At 35.2% G+C, this 24360-nt stretch overlaps 1 protein-coding gene across 7 annotated transcripts in view; it reads right to left on the minus strand.

Moving 5' to 3' along the window:
* The window catches only part of LOC143224845 (steroidogenic acute regulatory protein-like), a 48876-nt gene that overhangs the window by 20304 nt on the left and 4212 nt on the right, over positions 1-24360 (minus strand). For 3 of the 7 annotated variants that reach the window (XM_076453203.1, XM_076453201.1, XM_076453204.1), the window contains exons 2-8: positions 23913-24222; positions 22397-22477; positions 15757-15834; positions 14639-14692; positions 12375-12516; positions 9630-9722; positions 3112-3197 (exon numbers count right to left, since the gene is read on the minus strand). In XM_076453203.1, the coding sequence (XP_076309318.1) occupies positions 3112-3197; positions 9630-9722; positions 12375-12516; positions 14639-14692; positions 15757-15834; positions 22397-22477; positions 23913-24113 (735 nt within the window). In that variant the 5' untranslated portion in view covers positions 24114-24222. Of the gene's footprint in view, positions 1-3111; positions 3198-9629; positions 9723-12374; positions 12517-14638; positions 14693-15756; positions 15835-22396; positions 22478-23912; positions 24223-24360 lie in introns of those variants that run through there. The other 4 variants (XM_076453206.1, XM_076453202.1, XM_076453208.1 and 1 more) reach the window with 3 other exon arrangements.

Here is a 24360-nt window from a genome sequence, read left to right on the forward strand (position 1 = left end):
CTCTCAACAATAACACCTCATGATGAATTCAAAGTCGCATGAAGTGTAACCTTATATCCCCAATCACCTTTGAATGCAAGAGGAGTTCACTGTGTTGATATGGATGTTTCCACCAATATGTCACCAGAGTGAAGCTTCTTTACTGACTTTGGAGAACTAGCAAGTCCCTCTAGTCCCTTCTGAATGAAAAAGGGAAACATCTGCCCTAATGGTTTGTTTGAAAGAGAATGTAGTATAAGAAAATGAGGTTCAACAGGTGTTAGAGATGTTCATGATTGCTGCTCAAGACGTGGTTGTTTACCTATGGACTGTTTTTTTTCATGATTTTATTTAAGTTTTTATTTGGAGGATCCATAATAAAAAATGAGTATTTTGGTGCCCACTGACACCACCCTTCATGGAGCCCTACAAGGGGATGCACTACAATGCCAAACAAGGACAATGCAGCAATGCCAGGGTTTTGTGAACACTATACCCAAACATTAGCATCATATTTTGTGTCCACAACACCTGTTAAAAACATCCAACAGTGGTACTCGGTTGACCCTAGCCCAAAGGGACCAGCCAATTGACCCAAGGGGGGGCACAGCCATCTACAGGAATTCAAGACCAAAGTAGTGTGTTAGGGTTGGACCCCTCAACCACCAGGATCCTCTTCTCCCTTTCACGGGTCACCACGCATGGTAAACACGTGGGTCGATGTTTAGATCCCAGAGGAGGTAAACTGAAAGAGCAGAACCATTCTTGGGAGGTCCCCTAACCACGTACAGGAATCTACACTGAAAGGTTCACTGTGGTAACTGCTTTGTCTATACATTACTACTACACCTAGGTAACCTGCTTTGTCTGTACACTACTAGTACAGTATGGTAACTTGATTTATCTGTACACCACTAATACACTTTGGTAACTTTCTGTTTTTGACCACCATTAGTATGCTATGGTAACTTTTTTGTCTGTACACTACTAGTATGCTATGGTAACTTATTTTGTAAACTATATGTCACTTTCTTTGTAAACTATGGTCACTTGCTTTGTCTATACATTACTAGTACACTATGGTAACTTACTTTGTCTATACACTAGTAGTACATTATGGTAACTTTGTCTCTACACTATGGTAACTTTCTTTGTCTGTATACTGCTAGTACACTATGGTAACTTGCTTTGTCTATGCACAAGTAGTACACTATGGTAACTTGCTTTATCTACACGAGTAGTACACTATGGATCCTTGCATTGTCTGTACACAATGCATTTAATGTATAAACACGTGCATACATATACGAGGTCTGTTAAAAAAATACGTGGACTGACGTCATAAAACAGAATGTACTTTATTTAGAAGTTACAGGTCTGGTACCCCTTCAAAGTACTCTCCTCCCCAACGCACACACTTATCCCAACGGTGTTTCCACTTGTTGAAACAGTCCTGGTACACTTCTTTTGTAATGTCCTCCAGCTCCTTCATCGCATTTACCTTAATCTCGGGAATCGTCTCAAATCTTCTTCCTTTCAAGGGTCTTTTGAGTTTGGGGAACAAGAAAACATCGCAAGGAGCAAGGTCAGGTGAGTAGGGGGGGGTGGTGGTGGTGGAGAAGAACAGTGATCAAGTGTTTGGCCAAAAACTCACGAGTTCTGAAGCACAAATTTTGCAGCAACAAGGTGCATCTTCAATTTTTCTGTCAAAATCTCGTAACAAGATCCAACTGATATCCCACACTCTTCAGCAAGCTTCCTGACAGTCAGAAGTCGATTTGCCCACACCAGGGTGTTGATTTTGTCGACGTGTGGGTCGTCAGTTGACGTGAAAGGACGTCCAGGATGCTCATCATCTTCAATGGACTGTCGACCATCCTTAAAACGTTCATGCCACTTGAAACATGCCGTACGCTTCGTAGCAACATCACCGTAAACTGTGTTAAGTATAGCAAAAGTTTCAGTCACAGATTTTCCAAGTTTAACACAAAATTTCACAGCAAGTCGTTGCTCCTTCAGGTCATTCATTCTGAAATCTGCCAAACGAAAAAATCGCACTTCACTTAAAACCACGTAGCTAATACACAAATGAAGATATCTGCAATTGGGAAATGGCGTCGTAATCAGCTGATCTGTGCAAACCTAGCAACACCAAGCGTATTCCCCTGGAACCAACTGGAGCCTCGCAATTCAAACAGTCTGCATATTTTTTGAACAGCCCTCGTATTATACCATTTATGTCAATTTAAGCTCCAATTTCACATATTTGTGATGATTTTTTGAAATGTGTTTATCCAAAATCATGTTTACAGCTTTTCTCTTTTGTGATATAAAAACTTATATGATGTTATTATAACAAAGAAGTAGGGTTTATTTTATCTTTAAGCTTATTAGTACTGAATACATCTAACTGTGATGTTTGGTCTGACTTCCAATAACTATTAAAAGATGCTTCTTTGATTGTGGGAAATTCACTGAAAGACAGCTGATAACTGTTTTATAAAAGTTATTATGCTTGTTTCACTGTAAGCGGTTCTTTACAATATAATATTACACTGCACAACAATTATTTTGAAAAGTTTTGCTTCCTGAAAAGTTTTACTGATTGTGACAGGTACCTGGTTGATATGCACAAATACAGTTTTGGTTTTGCTTCATCATGTAGAAAACAGCAAAAACATATTTAATTGCATTTATGTTTCTAATATGCTATTAAGTTCAACATAATTATAAGTGTTTTGCTTTTAATTTTGGTTTGTATTCAATGTCCGGTGAATCATGTTGCAGTGTCCAACAGTAGTCAGCAAACACTGACGGATTCCAGTTGCCCTGATATCATTTTTTCATTGTAGTAATGTCCTGGTGAATCTGAAGAGTTTGATGAAACAGTACATGATCGGCAAATTTGGATGTAATTTTTCGTGATCAGCAGCCAAAAATCTATAAGGAACACCCAACAATGTTCAAGAAACAAAAACTTTGTTGTGCAGTGCTACTGGTACAACAGAAATATGTTAAATTTTTCACAGAAGTTATTGGAAAATACAAACATGAAAAGAAAAAAGCTTAAAATATATAGATTTATCGAACCATGTTTCATGACTACAGTTAATGGAAAGTGTCAATATCTACCTGTGGAGGTATCTCTGTACACAAACTAGGTGGACAATTAGACTCGCATTCTTCCATATCATCTTCCACATCTCCCATTGCACTACCTGAATAACAGGTGCAAAAGACACACTTTCACAAATGATAGAAATTCTTATATTTTGTTTCTTTATAACTTAAACAGTAACAGAAGATAAAATACATAGTAAATAAGACAGTGTGCAGTTTCTGTATAGGGAAAATAAAGAAATTTATCATTTCTCTTATCACAAAAATGTACTGTTCTCATGATACTGTAGTATGTGATATATATTAAAAGCACATTGAGCCTAATATAGCTTTTGAAGCAAAAATTACAAGAAACGTTTCAAATCTAACAGAATCTTAAGTCTGTTATTTAGCAACATGTTTTAAAAGTTCAAAAAAAGTACAATTCATCCACAAGTAAAAGCATTAGTATTGTGGTCAGATAATCAACTTGTATTACCAAGCCTGAATAGAAGTAATATTTATGCACATTAGGTTTGATCTTACTAGAAAACTACAGTCCTTTATGTAATCTCTCCACAACATTACTTACTACAAATGGTAACCCACAGTTCCCATTCTGAAAACAAAACAAAACAAAAAAAAAAAACACAGCCCAGTTTAGTTGTGGTAAACTATCGTGCGATACGACAGTTTATTTTTCAAAGTTAGGAGTTTATGTTTAAAAGAAAACATATGTTTTTACACTGACTGGAAGTTGACAAAGATGTTATTATGGGTTTTTCATATGAGAATATACATCAACTTACAAAACGTTTGTTTTAGAATTTTTGCAATGCAACATAAGGGCTATCTGTGCTAATTCAGTAGTGACAGACTAGAGGAAAGGCTAGCAAACATAACACAGTGCCATCTCTTAGGGTACTCTTTTACCAACAAATAATAGGATTGACCACCACATTATAAAATCTCCACAGCTGAAAGGTTGAGCAACTAGCAATCACCTTCTACAGGAAATTAAAAAGACAAAGAAAAGCTCTAGAAAAAGTAAAAATATCACTTGGAAATACACCCAATTAACATGAGCAAACACATCACATTCCTTGGTATCACTTTCGACACAAAACTAACATGGAAAAAGCATGTTAACAACATACACTCATCAATCAGAAAATGCATTTCACACTTAATGACTAACCAGCAAACACTCAAAATGCTCACCAAAACCCAGTATTCAAATATACAAGGCTTACATCTGTCCACTAATAGAGTATGGATGTCAAGTCACATATAATATGTCAAATAACACATTTCAGAAAATCCAAGTTCAACAAAACAAAATACTAAGATCTGCATTCAGTCTACCATCATACACTCCAGTAAATTATATACATCAAATCAGTAACTTACCAATGCTAAGAAACAGACTAACAGAAATGTCACACAAATAGTGTTTAAAAGCAGAACACAGAAACAAACTAACTGCATCACCCTGTAAATTAACCAGTGCACTAACCAAATTTATTTCACCATACAACATATTTCAGGAATCACAAATCACACAACACAGTACTTAAAGGGCAAAACTCGCATAAATATTATGTATTTTCTTTTTCAGGTCTCGGGCACAGAACAGGTAAAACTTTCGCCGCCTGTCCTGTAAAAGTGGGTTTTCTCGGGGTGCTCCCGTTTCCCCCCACAGCAAAAACTTAGGCACTGGATCTTTAGATCCCAACCAAGGGAACTTTATTGCCATGCCCTGAATCGGGTCATTTCGCGTTTATGCTCACATTTACTATGCCATCTGCCTTTCGGGACGAGTTCTGGCTGTTTTCTTTAGTGCTACCTTTGCCTGGTTCATGAATAATATTAATTATGACCAACTTCACTCCTTCACCCAAAAAAAGAGTAAAAAAAAAATAAACAGCTAAATTCAATAACCTTTCACGAAAGGGGACCAAGATGAACCACAATGTTCCTGAACATCCAGTTGGAGAGAGAATTCTTACGATTTCTCTCTCTCTAAACTAAACCCCTGCCAAGTTAGTTTGCATTTGCATTTGATTGAGCAACTTTGGGAATGGAGATATGAACCTGTGACCCATAGAATATCCTAACCATCAAGCCATGTCAGATTTTGCAAAATTAATTAGAACAATTCACATAAACCATTCTCAAAGATGTAAGATTGAATTGAAACTGTGAATTTTTGTTTTAACATAAAAATATGTACATATAAATATTGCAAACTGACCAATTGTGAAATATTTTGATATCTACAATACCTAACCAATTCAACTACTGCTGATGTTGTAGTTTTTATACTCTAAAGTACATGCTAAATGTCATGGCAAAGTAAAAAGCTGATACTTTATATAAAACTAACCAACTGAACTACTTCTGTTCTTGAAGTTTTACTTCTCTAAAGTACATTTAAATCTGATGACAAAATAAAAAACTGATTTTTGAAAAATATGATCAATATATTTTTAAAACCAAAACATTTTGTTCCAAATTGGATTGTTTAAAAGAGTCAAAACAAATATAATAAAAGCAAGTGAAACAAACACCATACAAAATGCGAAAACACTAAACTGAAATTTATTATATGCAGAAGAAACCATAATTTTGTATAACACAACACAGTATCATCCTACAAGTGTTTAATCAAGAGCCATACAACACAGTTCAATTGAAACCCAAATGCTACCAGGTCACAAGAAAAGAAAAACAAAAACTACAAAAAACGCATTAACTCAATGTGCATGGTTAGAATCAAAATGTGTATACTGGGACCTTGTACAAAATGCTATTCAACATAGTAAAGTGGTGCCTCGGTTCTCAAACGACTCCCTTCTCGAACATATTGTTTGAGAAAAAAAATGTCTCGGTTGTCGTACATAAACTCGGTTCCCGAACCAAGCTGTCATGGCCCGATTCCACGAAATAACCTGACTGATGACCTGAACGACCCTGCGACCATTTTTGGCCCACGCCAAGCTTGCCCAAAACATTTTACCTGCACCTGTCACTCAGTCCACACCCCTGCTAAAATCTGATGTGAACTTTCTCATTTTTCTTGTTGTTTCTTTTGTTGTTTTTCTAAATATTCTGATTAAATAAGCCACCATGGGGTCAAAGAAGGATAATGAAAGCAGCAAACCAAAAAGAAAAATTGTTAGAGCCACAATAGAGGTGGAAAAAGATCTGATAGCGAAGTATGAGAGTGATGTTCCCATGTCTGACCTTGCTACACTGTTTGGTATGGTGAAGTCTACAGTCTGCACCATACTGAAAAATAAAGAGGTCATCAAAGGAGCTGATATTGCAAAAGGAGTGACAGTGCTTACGAAACAAAGATCACAAACAATGGAAGAGGTAGAAAAACGGTTGTTGATTTGGGTAAATGAAAAACAGTTAGCTGGTGATAGCATTTCTGAGACCATCATTTGTGAGAAAGCAAAGCAGTTGCATGGTGACCTCTTGATAAACACCCCTGGAATGAGTGCTGATAGAAGTGATGCCTTTAAGGCTAGTAGGGGGTGGTTAGAAAAATTTAGGAAGAGAAGTGGGATACATAGTGTGGTGAGACATGGGGAGGGTGCCAGCTCTAACAAAGATGCTGCTGATAAATTTGTTGGGGAATTTAAGGACTTTGTAGAAGCTGAGGGTTTTATTCCCCCAACAAGTGTTCAACTGTGATGAGACAGGCCTCTTTTAGAAAAAAATGCCAAAGAGGACCTACATCACCAAGGAGGAGGAGTCACTGATGGGACACAAGCCAATGAAGGACAGGCTAACTCTATTGTTATGTAGTAATGCAAGTGGGGACTTAAAACTTAAGCCTTTGCTTGTGTACCATTCTGAGAACCCGAGGGTTTTTAAGAATAATAATGTCCTGAAAAGTAAACTTAATGTCATGTGGAGAGCTAATAGTAAAGCATGGGTAACCAGGCAATTTTTTATGGAGTGGGTCCATGAAGTGTTTGCCCCAAGTGTAAAGAATTACCTCACAGAAAAACAGTTGCCACTCAAGGCCCTTCTTGTGATGGACAATGCACCTTCTCACCCACCAGGCTTGAAGGACGGGTTGGTGGAGGAGTACAGTTTAATTACAGTGATGCTTTTGTTCCCTAACACGACTCCTCTCATTCATTTCAAAGGTGCTTTGAAGTGACCTCTGACACAGAGTTAACCCTCAGAGAGTTCTGGAAAAATCACTTTAATATCCTCCATTGCTTGAGGATCATAGACAAAGCCTGGAGGGAAGTGTCTCTGAGGACAATGAACTCAGCCTGGAAGAAATTGTGGCCAGACACAGTAGCAGATAGCGACCTTGAAGGCTTTGAGGCTGAGCCTGTTGTCGAGGATATTGTCTCACTTGGCAAGTGTATGGGCTTGAATGTGAGTGGTGATGATATGGAGGAGTTGGTGGAAGACCACAACACTGAGCTCACCAAGGAAGAACTCCAAGACTTTCAGAAGGAGCAGCAACAGAAGGCAACTGAGGAATGTCTTCAGATGAAGAGGAAGGAAGGGAGGATGTTCCTAGTTCACTAATCAAGGAAATGTGTGGAAAATGGAGAGAGTTACAAAGTTTTGTGGAAAAATTTCACCCTGACAAAGCTGTAGCAAACTGCAGCATAAACCTTTTCAATGACAATGCCATGTCTTACTTCAGAAATATTTTAAAATGCAGGCAGAAACAAACCTCATTAGACAAGTTTTTAGTGAGAAATAGATCCAGTGAGTCTCAAGCAGGTTGTAGCAGTGCAAAGAGGCAGAAAAAAGAAAGAACTCCAAAATGTTTTTATGGAAGGTGACTCCCCTTCCAAACAATAATAACCCTCCTACTCTCCACGTTCCTCACCACCTTTCACTTATGTCATCATCTCTCCTCAGCACAGGTAAAGTGCAGTTAAATTTTCATTTATTGTTTTGTATTGTGTTTATAGTTTTTGTGGTTGACTTTATGCATGTAAGTATTATTATACAGGTATAAATAAGCAATATTTTTACTTATAATGCTTCATAATGCATAATTTTTGGAGGTCTGTAACGGATTAATTTAATTTACAGTATTTCTTATGGGAAAATTTGATTCGATTTTCGAACAGCCTTCTGGAATGGATTAAATTCGAGAACCGAGGTACCACTGTATTCCATTATGTAACAGTCATCAAGATCTCATATTACTCTATACTACTGACTCTACAACAGTTTATGTTAGAGAAAATACAAGATACAACAAGCACAAAAGCTGTATAAACCTACATATATACACTTAAAAGATTTCAGTAACTTTGTAGGTGCAATTTGTGAACAATGGTCAAAATTATTTCAATTTTCATCACATATACATCACCTTGCTCTCTCGGTTGCCAATGTCTAAACCATATTTACTTTAACATCTTACAGACATACATCTTCAGTACAAATACTTTAGTGCACAAAACTCTTTATACTGTTGGTTAAAAACCTGCCTCATTTCCTCAAAATGGTAACTTTGAAATAATACTCAACATTACTTTTCCAGTATGAGGCCAACCCACTGGACTGGCCCTGCACATATTCACTTAACTAAAGGAGGAAAATGCAAATAAATAAATAAAAAAGAGTAGAGCACAACCTTTTATTTATAATTTTATTCACAGACACATAAACAGTTTTGTGCATCATGACATAATAATTTAAATACAGCTTCTTTTTGCATCTAAAATATGTACAAGTGAATTAAATATTTCTCTGAAAATACAAGCATTTAAGTGATTGTTTTGTGGACAATATAATAAGTTCCTCAGCATTTTAAATAATATTGATTAAACAGTTTGGGATAAAATCTAACAGGTTCAGTTGGAATCATTAGTTCAAAGGCTACTAACAAAAAATTTCAAAATTATCACGTCTCAGAAAACTGATGAATTGAAATATTTTTCAAACAGAATTAACCTGTTAGAAAAAAGAGAAAATGAAAAGCATATTGTACTATTGTTTTTTCCTTATTTCTAACACATGTATCAATTTATTTATTAATTTCATACCTTGCCTTTTTACCTTAATTTGAATGGATGTTTCACATCTTATTATCCAAAACATAAATTAAAAACCTTATCACAAGTGGATTCAAAATCATGGTTTTACCTGTATCATCTGAAATGTGTAAATAAGCTTGTTTGTTGAAATTTCATGCAAACCAATACCATCTCTACCAGCTACCAGCTGTCCCTAATTTAGTAGTGATAAACTATAGAGAAGACAGGTAGTCAGTACCACCTACTACAAATCCTTAAGCTACTCTTTCACCAATGAATAGTGGGACTGGCCATTACATTATGATACCCCCACAGTTGAAGGGATGAGTTGGTGATGAAAATTCAAACCTATAACCTACAGGTTGTTAGTTGAGCACTATAACCACTAAGCCATACCAAATCCAGTGTTACATTGTCTTATACATGTAGTTATCCAATATGTTTGTCATAAAAATGATACTTTATTATAATGGTTAGTACCATTTAAGAGTATGTTAAAATCTGAGAAAATGTACTTACCTAAAGGTGAGTAAAATGTGCCATCTTCACTGAAAGCACGAGGTACTGGTTCATGTGGTGGGATGAAAGGTGTACTGTCGTTCACACATTTAGCTGTAGAAACACAATAACACATACATTAACAATGCATACCGATACATATCAAACAACTGCAGTTCAAGCCAGGCTGGAAAATTATACTTCAGTATTTACATGATAGAATTCTACATATAAAGAGCAGTGTACTTACCTATTTGATTATAAGTTTATAAAAGAGACAATCACGACAAAAACAACAAATTTTCTGTTAATTCTTGACAAATGTAGAATAGGAAAAGAAAATCAACATCTAATAGCCACATCTTTAAGGTCTTGTTGCAAGTGGCAGTAAAAGTGGTTGTACAGTCAGATGTTATTAATTGATATTTTAAACTGTGCAGCTTAGCCTAAAGGTTTATGCACATGTTTCTATTTGTATTTCCATAGATTTCATGACCCTTGATGAATTATTTATAGTTAGTTACTTGTATATATATAAATATATGAAAATATTAAATCACTGTTATGCTAAAATGTTAGTACAGCTAAACGGACAAGAAAGAAAGTCAAAAACAAAAAGCACCTCAAACAAGAAATACAGATAAATAAGAGTGGAATGAACTACACTCTATGAAGGATAAAGTGTACCTTAATATGAGAGGTATCTACAAATTTTAGGGAGGTGTGGTAAAATATGGAAGGCAAACAAAGTGACTGAGGTGAGACAAATCAATGACAGGCCTTCAGTATCTGGTTTTCTTGCAGACAACAAATAACTGGGAGTAAAAACCTAATGACTGAAGGGAATGAGGTTTGAATACTTGTTGAGTGAAGAGGTCCTAAACCAATTATGACAAACAATGGGATCCTGAGATGGAGGGAAGGAAAAGGGTACAGGAGACAAGAGAGGTGTGGTAAGACATGGGATCTCAAATCCTTTACATAAAACTTGAAGAACCAAACATCCATGACAAAGAAACCTGTAGATGTAGAAAGGCCACAAATCGAGCTCCTGCTGGACCAGAGCCCACCAGGTTGTCACCAGTACTGTTGGAGACATTACATGCATCATCAAGGAAAACAAGCTGTGGCACTTCAAGAAGTTGGGACAGGCAAGGGTTGGAAAGTGGAAGGACAGGACACTGTAACAGGTACAACACTTGGCTCTAACCAAGACAAATAGGCTACCAGATGGGAAAGGGTTGACTGTTGTGGGGCTGATGCTAGTCAAGATTCCAGAAACTCTGGAAATGTACAAAACTCAAATGCCAAAAATGAGCCACATGTAAATTTCGGAGATATGGTGTATGTAAACAGGCCTTCAATAAGGTGGAATCCTGACCTAGAAGGTCCCAACAACAGAAAAACCACATACATAATGCCAGAGATGAAGACAACTAATGAGTTAATGTGGAGGTAAGGAGAGAGAATGTCCCCAGAAGGCCCCTCAGGGTTTCTGTGAAAAGCCTCAAATAGGGGATGAATAGTGGAAAGTTACCACAAAAAAGTTGTGAGGGTAAAACTTAGACATGAAAAATGGGCACAGGTTAAGCTGACAGGAGATTTCGGGCTCATTCCCCAAATAAGAAAAAACAGAGATCAACAGTTGTTGATAGAAATAAGGACAGTCTGCACCTAGATAAGCAAGGACAAACTGATCCAAAGCACATGGGAAATGAGGCCTGCTATAGACATCAATTAACTAGGAGGCAAATTCTTCAGCATGGACCCAAGAGTCTGGGAAGGGAGAAAAACAAACAGGAATGTTCATACAGTAAGGAAGGATGTGGGTCCTGACAAATAAATGTGGGGATAAACCATCACATACCTGAGAAACAAAGTCTAAAAAAACATGGAAGGCTGAACTGAACCCTCACGAAAGGTATTGGAAGGAAGAGTAAAATCAGGAAGTGGAAACAGGCAATCAAAGTCCCTGTTGGCCTGAATCAGTTCAGCATGCTCAGGAGGAAATGAGGTAAAGTAAGGTAAAAAAACACAAGTCTGTGCACAAGCACTGTGAAACAAAAAGTGATAACTTAGTAGAGGTGCATGGAGGGATCCACATGCACCAAGTAATGTACTATATTCCTATTGGTGAAGAAGTTACAGATGATGTTTTAAATAACTGACATATTGAAATCATGTGATTCCAATGGGGAAGGGACAGAAGGCTTACAGCATGTGTAAATAAAACTGCTGCACATAGAGGGCTGAATGAATGATAATAGCTAATGTTAGGAGCCAAAGGAAGTGCTGTATTGGAGTTCATCAATATTGGTTAAAATCTTCTGACATTCAATCACACAAATAAAACAGATGACTCTGCTTTATATATATAGATTAAAACATTTACACAGTGACATTTCAATGTTTCTTTATAATCCTAACAATATCCCTCACTTCAGTTTATAATCTGGTAATGACAGTGCATATTAATGGTAGACAATAAACAGTAGCATTTTTATTTGTAAAAGAATATTTGATCCATGTTATCATCAAATGTAATGAATTGGATAATTACTAACTAACAAAATAAAGTGGAATCAAAAGTATTTTAAAAGATAACAAAACAGATACTGTTAAACAGAATGGTTTAAGTGCGCAGGGATAGAAAAAATAGGATTTTTCACAATTTTCTTCAACTTTAACACTTTAAATTCAATGATTTTCCATGAAGTTGAACACTCTGGTTTATCGACATTAAACTATACGACATAATGGGCTTACCAAGCAATAATGATGCTTTCTCTTCACAAGGCACAACTCTGAAGTCGAGAAACCATGATTCTGCCCAGGACATAACAAAGGAGGCAATCAACAGGACCACAACAATGGTATAAGGTGTTTGGTCTTTATATGGTGTATTCCACTGATGATATAATATTTACAACATGAAATGCAGGAAGAACTTAATGAGAAAAAAGAAACTTGTCATTTTGTAGATGCTTTAGCATCAAAAATCCTGATAGGGTTCTTGTAAATACAGCTTTTAACTTCCATGTGTAAATTCTATGAACTCAAAATGATGTAATACAATGATAAAACAATTTATCAATATTTTATCTGTAATATTGTCCACCATGCATTGCTAGGATTAATAAGTCATATCAACAGCAAATGCTCATGTGAGAAAAAAAAATGTTCGAAAAAAACAATTTTTTCTCACAAAATCAGTCATTATATAATAAATTAACATTTTTTTTAGAATAATTCAAAATCAAAGTAAATAACAGATTCACTGAGCTTTATTTACCGATGTGACATCAGACAGATCCTAAGAAAATGTTAGTTATCCAAATTCATCAAATACAGAAAGAAATCAAAATAAAAAGTTTTTTACTTTATAGATTTCTATGAAACAATATTATCACATTAAAATTACTTTAGACTATCACTTCTAAACGAATAACTATATGTTCATAATTGTGTAAGAATGCAACCTGACTCTGTATGTGAGTAAAATGAAAAAATACAGAAAACTCATTTAGACAAATTATATTTGTATCAACAGATAAATTACTCATGATGATGAGAAACCCACTTGAAATAAAACTGTATCTCAAAACAGATGATACAGGTATTAAAACTTTTATTAAAATAAAACAGAGAACAATGTTTCGACCTTCTTAGGTCATCTTCAGGTTAACAAAGAAAATGTTTATCCTGAAGATGACCTACAAAGGTCAAAACATTTTTCTCTACTTTATTAAAAGTTTTAATACACATCTTAAGACACATACTATTCATTCTTTCTCCTTTTATTATTTTAAATGTAGAATAGAATGTAGAATACTACAGAACTCTGTAGTACATTATGTTATCAAAGATGAATAGGTAAAGACTTATATTTGGCTACAAATTATTAAGAATTCCACACAATAAAGATTTGGAAAATAAAATGTGGTTATAAAAATACATTTTTTTGTAACATTTACCTTTGTGACACTCAAATGTTTCTATGTACATATTTTTCATATATACAAACATGGAAGTAATTCTTTATTTTTATTTCCATACATTTAACATGCTTCTTACAATAAAGCTTGTTTGTTTTTGTTTTTTAATTTCACGCAAAGCCATGTGAGAGCTATTTGTGTTAGCCATCCCTAATTTAACAGTGTAAGACTAGAGGGAAAGCAGCTAGTCATCACAACCCACCTCTAACTCTTGGGCTACTCTTTTGCCAACAAATAGTGGGATTGACTGTCACATTATAATGCCCCTATGGCTGAAAGGGCGAGCATGTTTGGTGGGATGGGGATTCAAATCAGTGACCCTCAGATTACGAGTTAAGTGTCTTAACCATTTTACAATAAAGTGTCATTGTGAAATACTTAAAAAACAAAACTTTACTCTAAATCTCTTAGTCTCAAAAACATTACACTCAAGAGCAAATAGTTTTCTTTATAAATTTATTATTCCTTAGTATCATTATAAATCAATCCTATGCATTTTTAGCATTATAATTAACCATGGAAAAATATTTTTTGTATTATTATCTAACAGTGACAAACACTTAGTATCCATGTAATCACAGTGGAAAAACACAGTCATTGTATCATTCTAATTTAAATACCAAAGAGTGAAATAAGTTTTAATAAACCATATGAGAGATACAGCATAGAATTAATACATACATGTACAAATACCATAACATTCAGGTTTTTAGCCTAAGTGTCACTGACTGAATTACCCACATCACTGGAAGTGTTTAAAAACAAAACAAAAATGGAAAACATGAATTTTATTTATATCTGAAAACTGCTCCTCAAACCAATAAGTACAGAAAATAGTAAGCTAGCAACATGTACATGGGACTGATAAATATTAGCTAAAAAAATTGCAACATCAAAACCCTGAAAATGAATGAAAATTACTAAAGATCATTTTGTAAAATACTGAAGCATACAGGTGTACATGATTTGTCAAAGATGCTAATCTTAGAATGGGTTACTTCAGCAGATATTCAAGAAACAAAACAATATATTTACCTGGTAGAAAAATACTTTACATATGACAAAAATTCCAGTAACAGTTGTGGTTACCTAGGTAAAAACAAAATACAATGTCTAAATAAACATATTTTTAAAAATTGACAAATATACATAATTTTTGTTTGCTTGAAGTTTGAGTAAATCTGCACAACAACTATCTGTGTTAGCCGTTCCTAAATTTAGCAGCGAAAGACTAGAGGGAGGGCAGCTAGTTATCATTACCAATTTTGAACTACTCTTTTATCAACAAATAGTGGGATTGACCATTACATTAGAATGCCCCCACAGTTAAAAAGGACAAGCATGTTTGGTGGGACAGAGATTTGAACCCACAACCCTCAGACTGCAAGTGCACATTTCTTAGTTCACTGGGATTTTGAAAATAAACATTAACTTTGGAAGTGTTAAAATAGTGAAGTAATTCTGGAGAAAATTTCATTAATAAATGAGTAAACATAATATAAGACATACTGTTAGTTACGTGCTGACTGAACACATAATATTACACTCAATATTAGTTACGTACTGACCACACGCATAATATTAGGCTTACTATTAATTACATACTGACCACATACATGATATTAAACTTACTATTAGTTATGTACTGATCATACACATATTTGATTTGTCGTTGGCCATCTGATGGCCACACATATAATATCAGACTTACAGCAGACTATCTACTGACCATTCACATAATATCATTAAGTGACAATCACAGTTATACAAAAGATTTCTGTAGACTTAGAATTCACTATTGAACTTTGAAATTTTATCATGCTTTGTATCATAAGCATTATTAAATACAACTTACAGCAATATTGTAACTGTATCAAGTAAAAAGTCAAGTTTATCTGCAAACATTCATTAATACACATGTGCATAACAGGCAAATCACATGAAAGAAAGGTAAAAATAAAAGTTTAGAGCAAAACACAAGAAGATTGCTCACTCAGTTAATACAAACGAATGTTTATTATAGTTGTTTCTCAAATAGAATTAAATATACGTGTCTCAACAAAAACAAAAACAGTATATATTGTACACATTGGTACTTGTACGTTCACTGTGGCAAATATATGTTGAACTAACAAAAACAAATGATTACTCACTGCTATCATCCACCAGTGGGACATCCTGAAAAGTCCATAGGCAAGCAAAATAAAAATAAACCTCCACAATGATACCACCTACAATAGAATTACATCTTACTGACAATACAGGTGTACATGTAAAAAATATTTTTTGAAATATTATATGATTACCACTTATAGAGCATGTATTCTTAAAAAAAAAATTCATTTGAAATGTGGCATTCTGGAAAAATATAGAATAGCAACTACACAGTAAAGAAAAACTACAAAGAAAGTACTGAAACTTGTAAAGACAACTACTGGACACACCTAGGAAATGAAAGATGCACTATAATGGACACATAAACAAAAGGTTGAGAGAGATTCATGGGCTCAATAATATTATAAAATGTTTCAGAGGTAAGATCTTTAATTGGGAAAACTGATCAAGGCAGTAAAAGATGTTAAACAACAAACCATAGGCTTTGACCCTCAGGACTGGGGGAGACACCACGATTGATGGTTTGATTGGTGATTACGATAAAGACTATTACATGCACTGAGTTAAAGATGCATGTTTCTCACTCATTAAGTTTAGCCTGAAACCAGATGTGTTACCAATTAGCCCTAATGTTGTTTCAGCTGAAATATAGAACATTAAGAATTTCTAATGTTAATTAACTTAAAAATGTTGAAATAATACAATAATTTATATCTTCATTACTGATCTACAATTATGTAAATAATGTAAAAACAAAAACTAAAATAAAACTAACCAGTAAGCTCACAAATATTAGTGTGCACAGATGCTTTATCATAATAATAGGCTTTTCATGATGAAGTTAGCAAAGACTCCTTAATAGCTGGTTTTATTCCTTCTCATAAAAATTCACTTTAGCTTAATTTATGAAGAATAGTAAAAAATAAATTAATTAACAAAATGTAGAAACTTCATTACTTCATTTGGAAATGATAAAACTTGATACATTATGATGAATTTCAATTAATAATACATTTGGCTGAGATAATACACTAATGGTTGGTTGATTTGGTGTTTTATGGCACAAAGTAGCGAGGCTGTCTGTGCTAAACATCCAGTAAAAAGTTTAAGTAAATTTAGTAAAATTCATAAAAGGAAATTAAGGTAAAAAAAACAAAGTTTAAAAAAAATAAATAGCATAAAACCAATGTTTACATCTAGTCTACAACATTAAGAGAAAAACTACAGCAATACAAGTTGTAAAGAACTTTCTGTAGCATAATTATAATTATCATAACTCACCAGGAAGACTAACAGGTAAGCACAAAAACCACCGTCAGTCACCTGAAGTTGGACTTTCCAGTCCTGGTTCCGAGCTATCTCACATCATAGCCGTTTTCAAAAAGTAAAGTAATAAAAGTTCTAAAAGACTTGTAGCAAAATTTTAATAATAACTCACCAGGATGACTAATGGGTAGTTCAAATGGGTAGTTAAAACAGCAGTGTTAGTCACCTGAAGGTGGCCTTTCTAGTCCTAGTTTTGAGTTATTTGATGCTACAGCTATATTCTAATTTCAAATCGAAGTAGATGGACTGTATTTCTTAAAAGGGAATCACATTAAAAAAGGTCTAACTTAAAAATTAAAAACCTTAATGGCATTAAAAAGATTAATGGCTTTTAAAAAAACTAAAAACATTTCCAAAGTGGACAGTGTCACTATAACCAATAACACTATCTAATGTTATGGACAAACCTTGGGAGATAACATGTTTAAAATAGTTCCGTCGTTGAGAGTCGTAACAACGGCAAGAAAATAAAATGTGGCTTATTTTGGCCTGAGTGTTACACAGACAACATGTTGGTGCATCAGTTCTAGATAAAAGAAAATGATGAGTTAAAAAACTGCGACCAAAGCGTAGTCTAGTTAGAACAATTTCCTCTTTCTGATCCTGAAGTAAGCAAGACAGCCAAAGTCCAATATAAGGTTTTATGTGGGAAAGCTTGTTTTTGTATTGCTCACTCCAAGTCAACAGCCAGCTGGCACAGAGCCAAGCCTTGAATACAGGATCATAGTCCATGTATGGAACAGGCACAGCAGTGATAGTGCCAGAGCAGACAGATTTAGCTGAGGTGTCGGCAAGTTCTTTCCCACGAATGCCAATGTGGCCTGGTATCCAGAAAAAGTGGATTTGAAGTAGTTGTTAAGAGAAATGGGCCAGTTGGTTTTGAATATCGGCAAGAACAGGGTGTGAACTAACATGAAGCTATTCCAAGACCAGTACAAAACTAAGCAAGTCAGTATAAATAGTGCAATTTCAATACTGCTTAGCTTCTATGTGATCCAGGGCAAGAGAAATGGCATATAGTTCAGCAGTGAACACAGAAGTTGTAGAGGGGATTCTGCACGCAACCACCGAACCACAACAAACCATTACAGAGTCACCTGATTTCAAACCACCTGTATAAATAGGAATGAAACAATGGTTCAAAAGATGTTCAGCAAATAACTGACAGTATTTCCAATCAGGAGTGTATGCTTTTCTCAGATGACTTAAAGATAGGTCACATTTGGGGAATGTAAGACTCCATGGTGGGATGGGCTGCATCTGTATATGAAGGCTAAAAGGAGAAATGGCAGATTGTTTGTTCTGAAAAAGTATGGCCCAACAAAAAAAAAAATGCTACCACAGGTGAGATGCTTTGGTAAGGAAGTTTTAAAGCATAAAGTTAGTTGCAAACAGCGGAGGTGCAAATAAGGTTCATGAGATTCAATGTATACACTGTAAACTGAGGAAGTGTGGAAAACCCCAGTGCAGAGCCAAAGTCCTTGATGATGAATGGGGTCCAGCATCTTTAAGGCTGATGTTCTGGCAGAGCTGTATACCAGTGATCCATAGTCGAGTTTCGATCAAATAAGAGAATGATACATCTTCAGCATAGAATATCGACCTGCTCCCCAAGTGGTGGAAGAGAAGACACAGAGGATGTTCAGTGTTCTTGTACATTTGACCCGTAGCTGTTGAATGTGTGGTATAAAGGTCAGCTTATGGTCAAAGATAAGCCCCAAGAACTTTGTCTCAGGGCAGCACAACTTCATCAATATGGAGTTTGAGATCAGGATGAATACCCCACTGGCAGCAAAAGTGCATGCAAACAATTTTAGAGAGAGAGAGAAGTTAAAGCCGTTTGCTGTGGTCCACTCCAGTAAATGACTGAAGGCTGTCTGTAGCTACTGCTCAATATACCTCGTGTTCAACAAATGACATGAGACATGAAAGTCATTGACACAGAGCCTGTTTACAACAGTGAAAGGGAGTTGTTCAGTGATGGCATTAATCGTTATAATGAAAAGTGTGACACTCAAAACACAGACCTGAGGGACTCCAAGTTCCTGTAGAAAAGAACGGGAAAGTGTCAAACTCACACTAACTTGGAATCTCCTGTCTATTAAAAAATTAAAAAAAAAGGGCAAATGGCCATGTAACCCATATATATGGAGGTCTTACAAAATGCCATACCTCAATGTTGTATCACAAGCCTTCTCAATGTCAGAGAATATTGACACAAGATGTTGTCATTTGAGAAAGGCTTGTGATACAACATTGAGGTATGGCATTTTGTAAGACCTCCATATATATGGTTATGTGGCCATTTGCCCATTTTTATTAAAAACGTTTTAATAGACAGGACATTCGAAGTTAGTGTGAGTTCAACACTTTCCCGTTCTTTTCTACAGGAACTTGGAGTCTGACTGATGTTTCAAGTCAAATCAGATGGTCTATGGTGGAGTGCTGTTTTCAGAACCTACACTGGGTGGGCAAGAGGAGGTTGACTGATTTGAGGAACCAAACAAGACAAGCATTAACTGTCCTCTCTGAGGTCTTACAGACACAGCTCATCAAAGCAACAGAACGGTAGTTGGAAGGAAACTCTGGATCCTTCCCTGACTTAGAGAAAGGTAGAACAATAGCCTGGCACCAGGCATCAGAAAAAACATTCTCCTGCCATATCTGGTTAAAAACAATCAGAAAAAAAGCAAGAGAGGCAGGAAATAAATGGCACAGCATTTCATAGTGTACATCATCAGGTTCAACTGATGTGCTGCCAGACTGGTGAAGGGCCAGTTTGAGTTCTGCCAATGTAAATGTCACAGAGACAATCAGCTTGAAAGGAAAGAGGTGTTCACTCTGACTGAGTCTTGATGGCTAAGAAGGTGAAAAAAGAAGCAGAAGTGCTAGATACCTGGCAAAAACTTTCACCTAGAGCATTGGCGATGCTCTAGGTATCAGCTACTTCCTGACCATCAGAAAGCAAGATCGAGAAGGGGACAAAATTATATTGGCCACTGACTCTTTGAATTTTATCCGATATGACTTCAGAACTAGTGGTAGAAGATATGTTTGTTGTGAACTTAATCCATGATTCTTTCTGGCTTTGTAATCTTACCTACCGAGCATGTGTACGGGCCTGCTGGAAAACAATGCGATTGTAGAGTGTGGGATATCTACAAAAAGTATCCCAGGCCCATTTTTGAGCCTTCCGTGCCATGTGGCAGGCAGGATTCCTTCACAGATGAGGATATTGTGGAAAGATGTTGAGATTTTAGAAATACATTGAGCAGCTGCTTGTATAATACAGTCACTTACTGCTGCCACACAGACATCTATTGATGGCTTACAGACAATGGCAGGATCAAGTTCTGCAAGAGCAGTGAAAGAGGGCCAGTTTGCATTATCCAGCTTCCACCAGGGCATGCAGGTCAGGTAGCATCGACCATGGCAAGTTTCTCTCAAAATTATAGGAAAATCATCACTGCCTCGTGGATTATTGTCAATCCTCCATGAAAAGTGTGAAAATAGTGAAGGGGACCAAACTGAGAGATCACCAGCAGTAAAAGACTGACTAGGTGCATGAAAATAAATATAAGAACCAGCAATAAAAAGAAAAAGGTTGTAATCAGAGAGCATATGCTCTACAGAGTGACCCCTCCTATCAACATCAGCACTTCACCAGAGGGGCTGACATCCGTTAAAGTCTACCAGGATTAAGAAGGGAGACGGCATCTGTTCAATGAGAGCATCAAGGTCTGATTGATTATATGTCTCTCCAGGTGACAGGTAGAGAGAACAAACAATGATGGTATGACCCAAGGAAACATGGATAGCTGTAGCATCCAATGGTGTGAAAAATGGCAAAGACAGGGTGGGCACATGCTGATCAACCAAGAGTGCCACCCCTTTATGCACTCGTCCATCACACAGCCTGTTGAGAACATCCAACACTGGTACTTGGTTGACCCTAGCCCAAGTGGACCAGCCAACTGACCCAAGGGGGGCACCCCAAGGCCACCCATCTACAGGAATTCAAGGCCAAAGTGGTGTATTAGAGTTTGACCCCTCAACCACTGGGATCCTCTCCTCCCCTACATGAGTCACCATGCATGGCAAACATGTGGGTGGATGTTTAGATCCCAGAGGAGGTAAACTGAAAGAAGAAAACCTTCCCTGGGAGGTCCCCTCACCACATACACAAATCCACACCAAGGGATATACTCATGACTGGAAAATAAATGTTCCTTCAAACATTACCAAATTTTGTATCTTAGCTAATCTTTCATGAATAAATAAAATTTCAGCATTGTTGCAAGAAGATGCATTATCATTAACATTTGTGAACAATGAACTTTTTTTCTTGTATGTGTTGCATTGCAACTGTAGAGTATTAGACTAGGTAAAAAAATAATAATAATGACAATGTTCATAGATTTGTTGCTTTTTCTTTAGGTTTATAGATGTTACTAAACTGGAACTATAACATCTGAAGAGGTCATACAAGATGAATTATTTAAATTTTATAAACCTCATCAGAACTGTTTTTGTTTAGTGCAAATATTTTCTTATTTGAGGATTATTTTTTTGTTATTTCAAACAGTTTCTGTTTTTAGACGTGCAGAGCTGCAAAAATAAATGGACACTTATGCAGGTTGCATGTATTGCATAGTATTGTGAGTCGTACAACAATTGCAAAGGGTGTTTGTGTGTTCTGTAAATTATGCTACACAATGGTCCTTTTCTATTAACAGCTAATTTCTTTTGTTATAATATTTAGGAAGTTTTTTTCTCTGGCTAGATATATTAACTCCTAAAACCCAAGCAGATGCTGCTAGAATTCAGATGAAAATCCTGATTTAAAAATCAAATGGTGACAACATCTAGTAACATTGATGTCCCTTTTGGTTGAAAATTAACACAAACCTTGCAATTATCCACAAAATTAAATAAGAAACTGAACTAAAACATAGTGATAATTATTAGGAAATCACGATAATAATTCCAGCAGAAGACCCATAAACTGAAGATTTAAAAGAGTTAATATTATTGGCTACAATTTTCATAATAATTTTATTAATATTTTTTAGATTTAACAAAATTATTTTAAATTTTTCATTTAAAGTATGGATACAGAAATAACTTATGTCCTCAGAGCAGATTCAGTCTCACAAAAACATTACTGGAATTGGGTATAAAAATACTATTAATAATGAAAGTATCCAACTAATAGTTCAATAATATTTAACCATTTCAGTTTGTTGTTTTGCACATTTCTAAATATTTAAGAGTTAAAATAACTGTACTATACAAGACCAGCTTTGTTTATATTTTCTAATTTTTTTTCACAAGTGTTTAACAAATACTTACCACAATATCAAACAGGGATGATTCGAAGGAATAGAAAATGACTTCTTTCTTGAAGGCATTTTGTACACTTTCACCAGTTAACTATAACAAGAAACAGAATCAATGTAATGGTAATGTTATGTCAAGTGTGCATAAAGGTAGCCTTAAAGGTATCAGACTAACATCAATTACAAGGTTATGATTTACTCTGTTAGTAGTTACTAAAGCCTTTTCCCACACACTTTGTTCAAATTTAAAGAAGTAAGCACAAACTGTATATCACCAAAATATCTTAATAGATGACTTCAGAAGATGAATAAGATATGTAAGTTTAAAAAAAAAAAAGAATATAGCTACTAATAGTTTACATTAGTATATTACCAATGATATAACCACTGTAGAAGAAATGTACTACTGACAAGAATGACACTGTACACACTCTTTATGATGTGGCTTTAACAGATTAGTTTTAACAAAGCAAATTACTAATCTATTCTCAACTATTTAATAAGAGTTATTTTTTTAACTTCCATTAAAGATGGTTCTGGTTGGTTGGTTTGGTGTTTCATGGCACAAACCAGCTAGGCTATCTGTGCCAGACATCCAGTAAAAATGTTAAAATTAAAGTTAATAAAATTCATAAAAGAAAATTAACGTAAAACAAAACAAAGTTTCAAAAACATAAATAGCATAAAATCAATGTTTACATCTAGTCTACAGTGGTAAGAGAAACTACAGTGATACAAGTTGTAAAGGAAAGATGGCTCTGAAAACAGGAAATATTTTTTGAGAGTTGTGCTGTCAACAACCTTGCACAATTGGAACATCCCATTAGTATATATACAGAGTGACAGAGGCTAAAAGAAGAACTAGAATGATATTAATGACTCTCTTCACCATGTGCTGGATGAAAATTATCTAAACTCAGACAAAACTGATCAGTTTAGGGCAATCTATACCAACATAAGGTATTCTACTCTTAGTACATTTACATATAACTTGGCAGATTGTTCAGTATTTTAAGTTTAAAACAATGAAAGATTTTAAAATATTTGTTAAAAATATCAGGTCAGAGTCTCCAAGTCTTGGTAAAGGTGACAAAGACTGAATAATATCTGGAAATCCAATATCTATTTATTTATTTCTTATAAGTCTTAAAGGAGCCAGAACTGTATTTGTTCTTGTGTCTAAATCTGTAAATGGACATTTTTCTTACACTTTAATGTTTCAAAATTGTATGTTTCATTCAAAATGTTAGTAAAATTGTCTCATACACAGTATTCTGATATTATGCATGAATACTGATAAACTCAACTCTTTATTTTCTTTGCAAAATGAAAACAAAATTAAAGTGCCCCATAGTTCCTAACTAAAAACAAACAAACAAAAACATGTCAGCAACCTCCAGACATTAAATGGTATTGAATACAGCATCAGGTTCATACCACGTGTCCTTGAACAACCAGGCATCATTCTTAAATTCCATACCAAGCCTGAATTCTTTTCTTTTTTACTTAACATAGAGATTTAAGCTTACCATTGTACAGATGAGCCATAAGAGAACATTCAAAACAAAGTCAAATGTTGTAAGCAACAAGAAAAACCGACGAACTGGAGATATGTGGTCACCAAATGAACTTCCTTCCTGAAGGATATTGTTGTCTATAATATCAGGCTGAACAGCTGAATTTATAGATCCATAATATGACATGGATCTCACCGATTGTGGTAGCGACATTGATGTAGGATGGTGTTGCTCAAAGGGAAATTATCTCCAGTTGACATTTTTCACTGATTACATCAGAAAAGAAGAATTTAAGTTAACTTGTTGCTGTTGGTAATACCTGCTGAAATAAAAACAAGAAATAAGTTATGATTTACAAACACAATTCAGAATACAAAAATATTATGATTTATAATATTCATGAAAGATATCCTCGTAAGAACAGTAATTTTTATTTAAATATCATAAAAATAACAAGAAT

The sequence above is a fragment of the Tachypleus tridentatus genome, chromosome 9 (assembly GCF_004210375.1).
Source record: "Tachypleus tridentatus isolate NWPU-2018 chromosome 9, ASM421037v1, whole genome shotgun sequence".
In the NCBI taxonomy this organism is placed as follows: domain Eukaryota; kingdom Metazoa; phylum Arthropoda; class Merostomata; order Xiphosura; family Limulidae; genus Tachypleus; species Tachypleus tridentatus.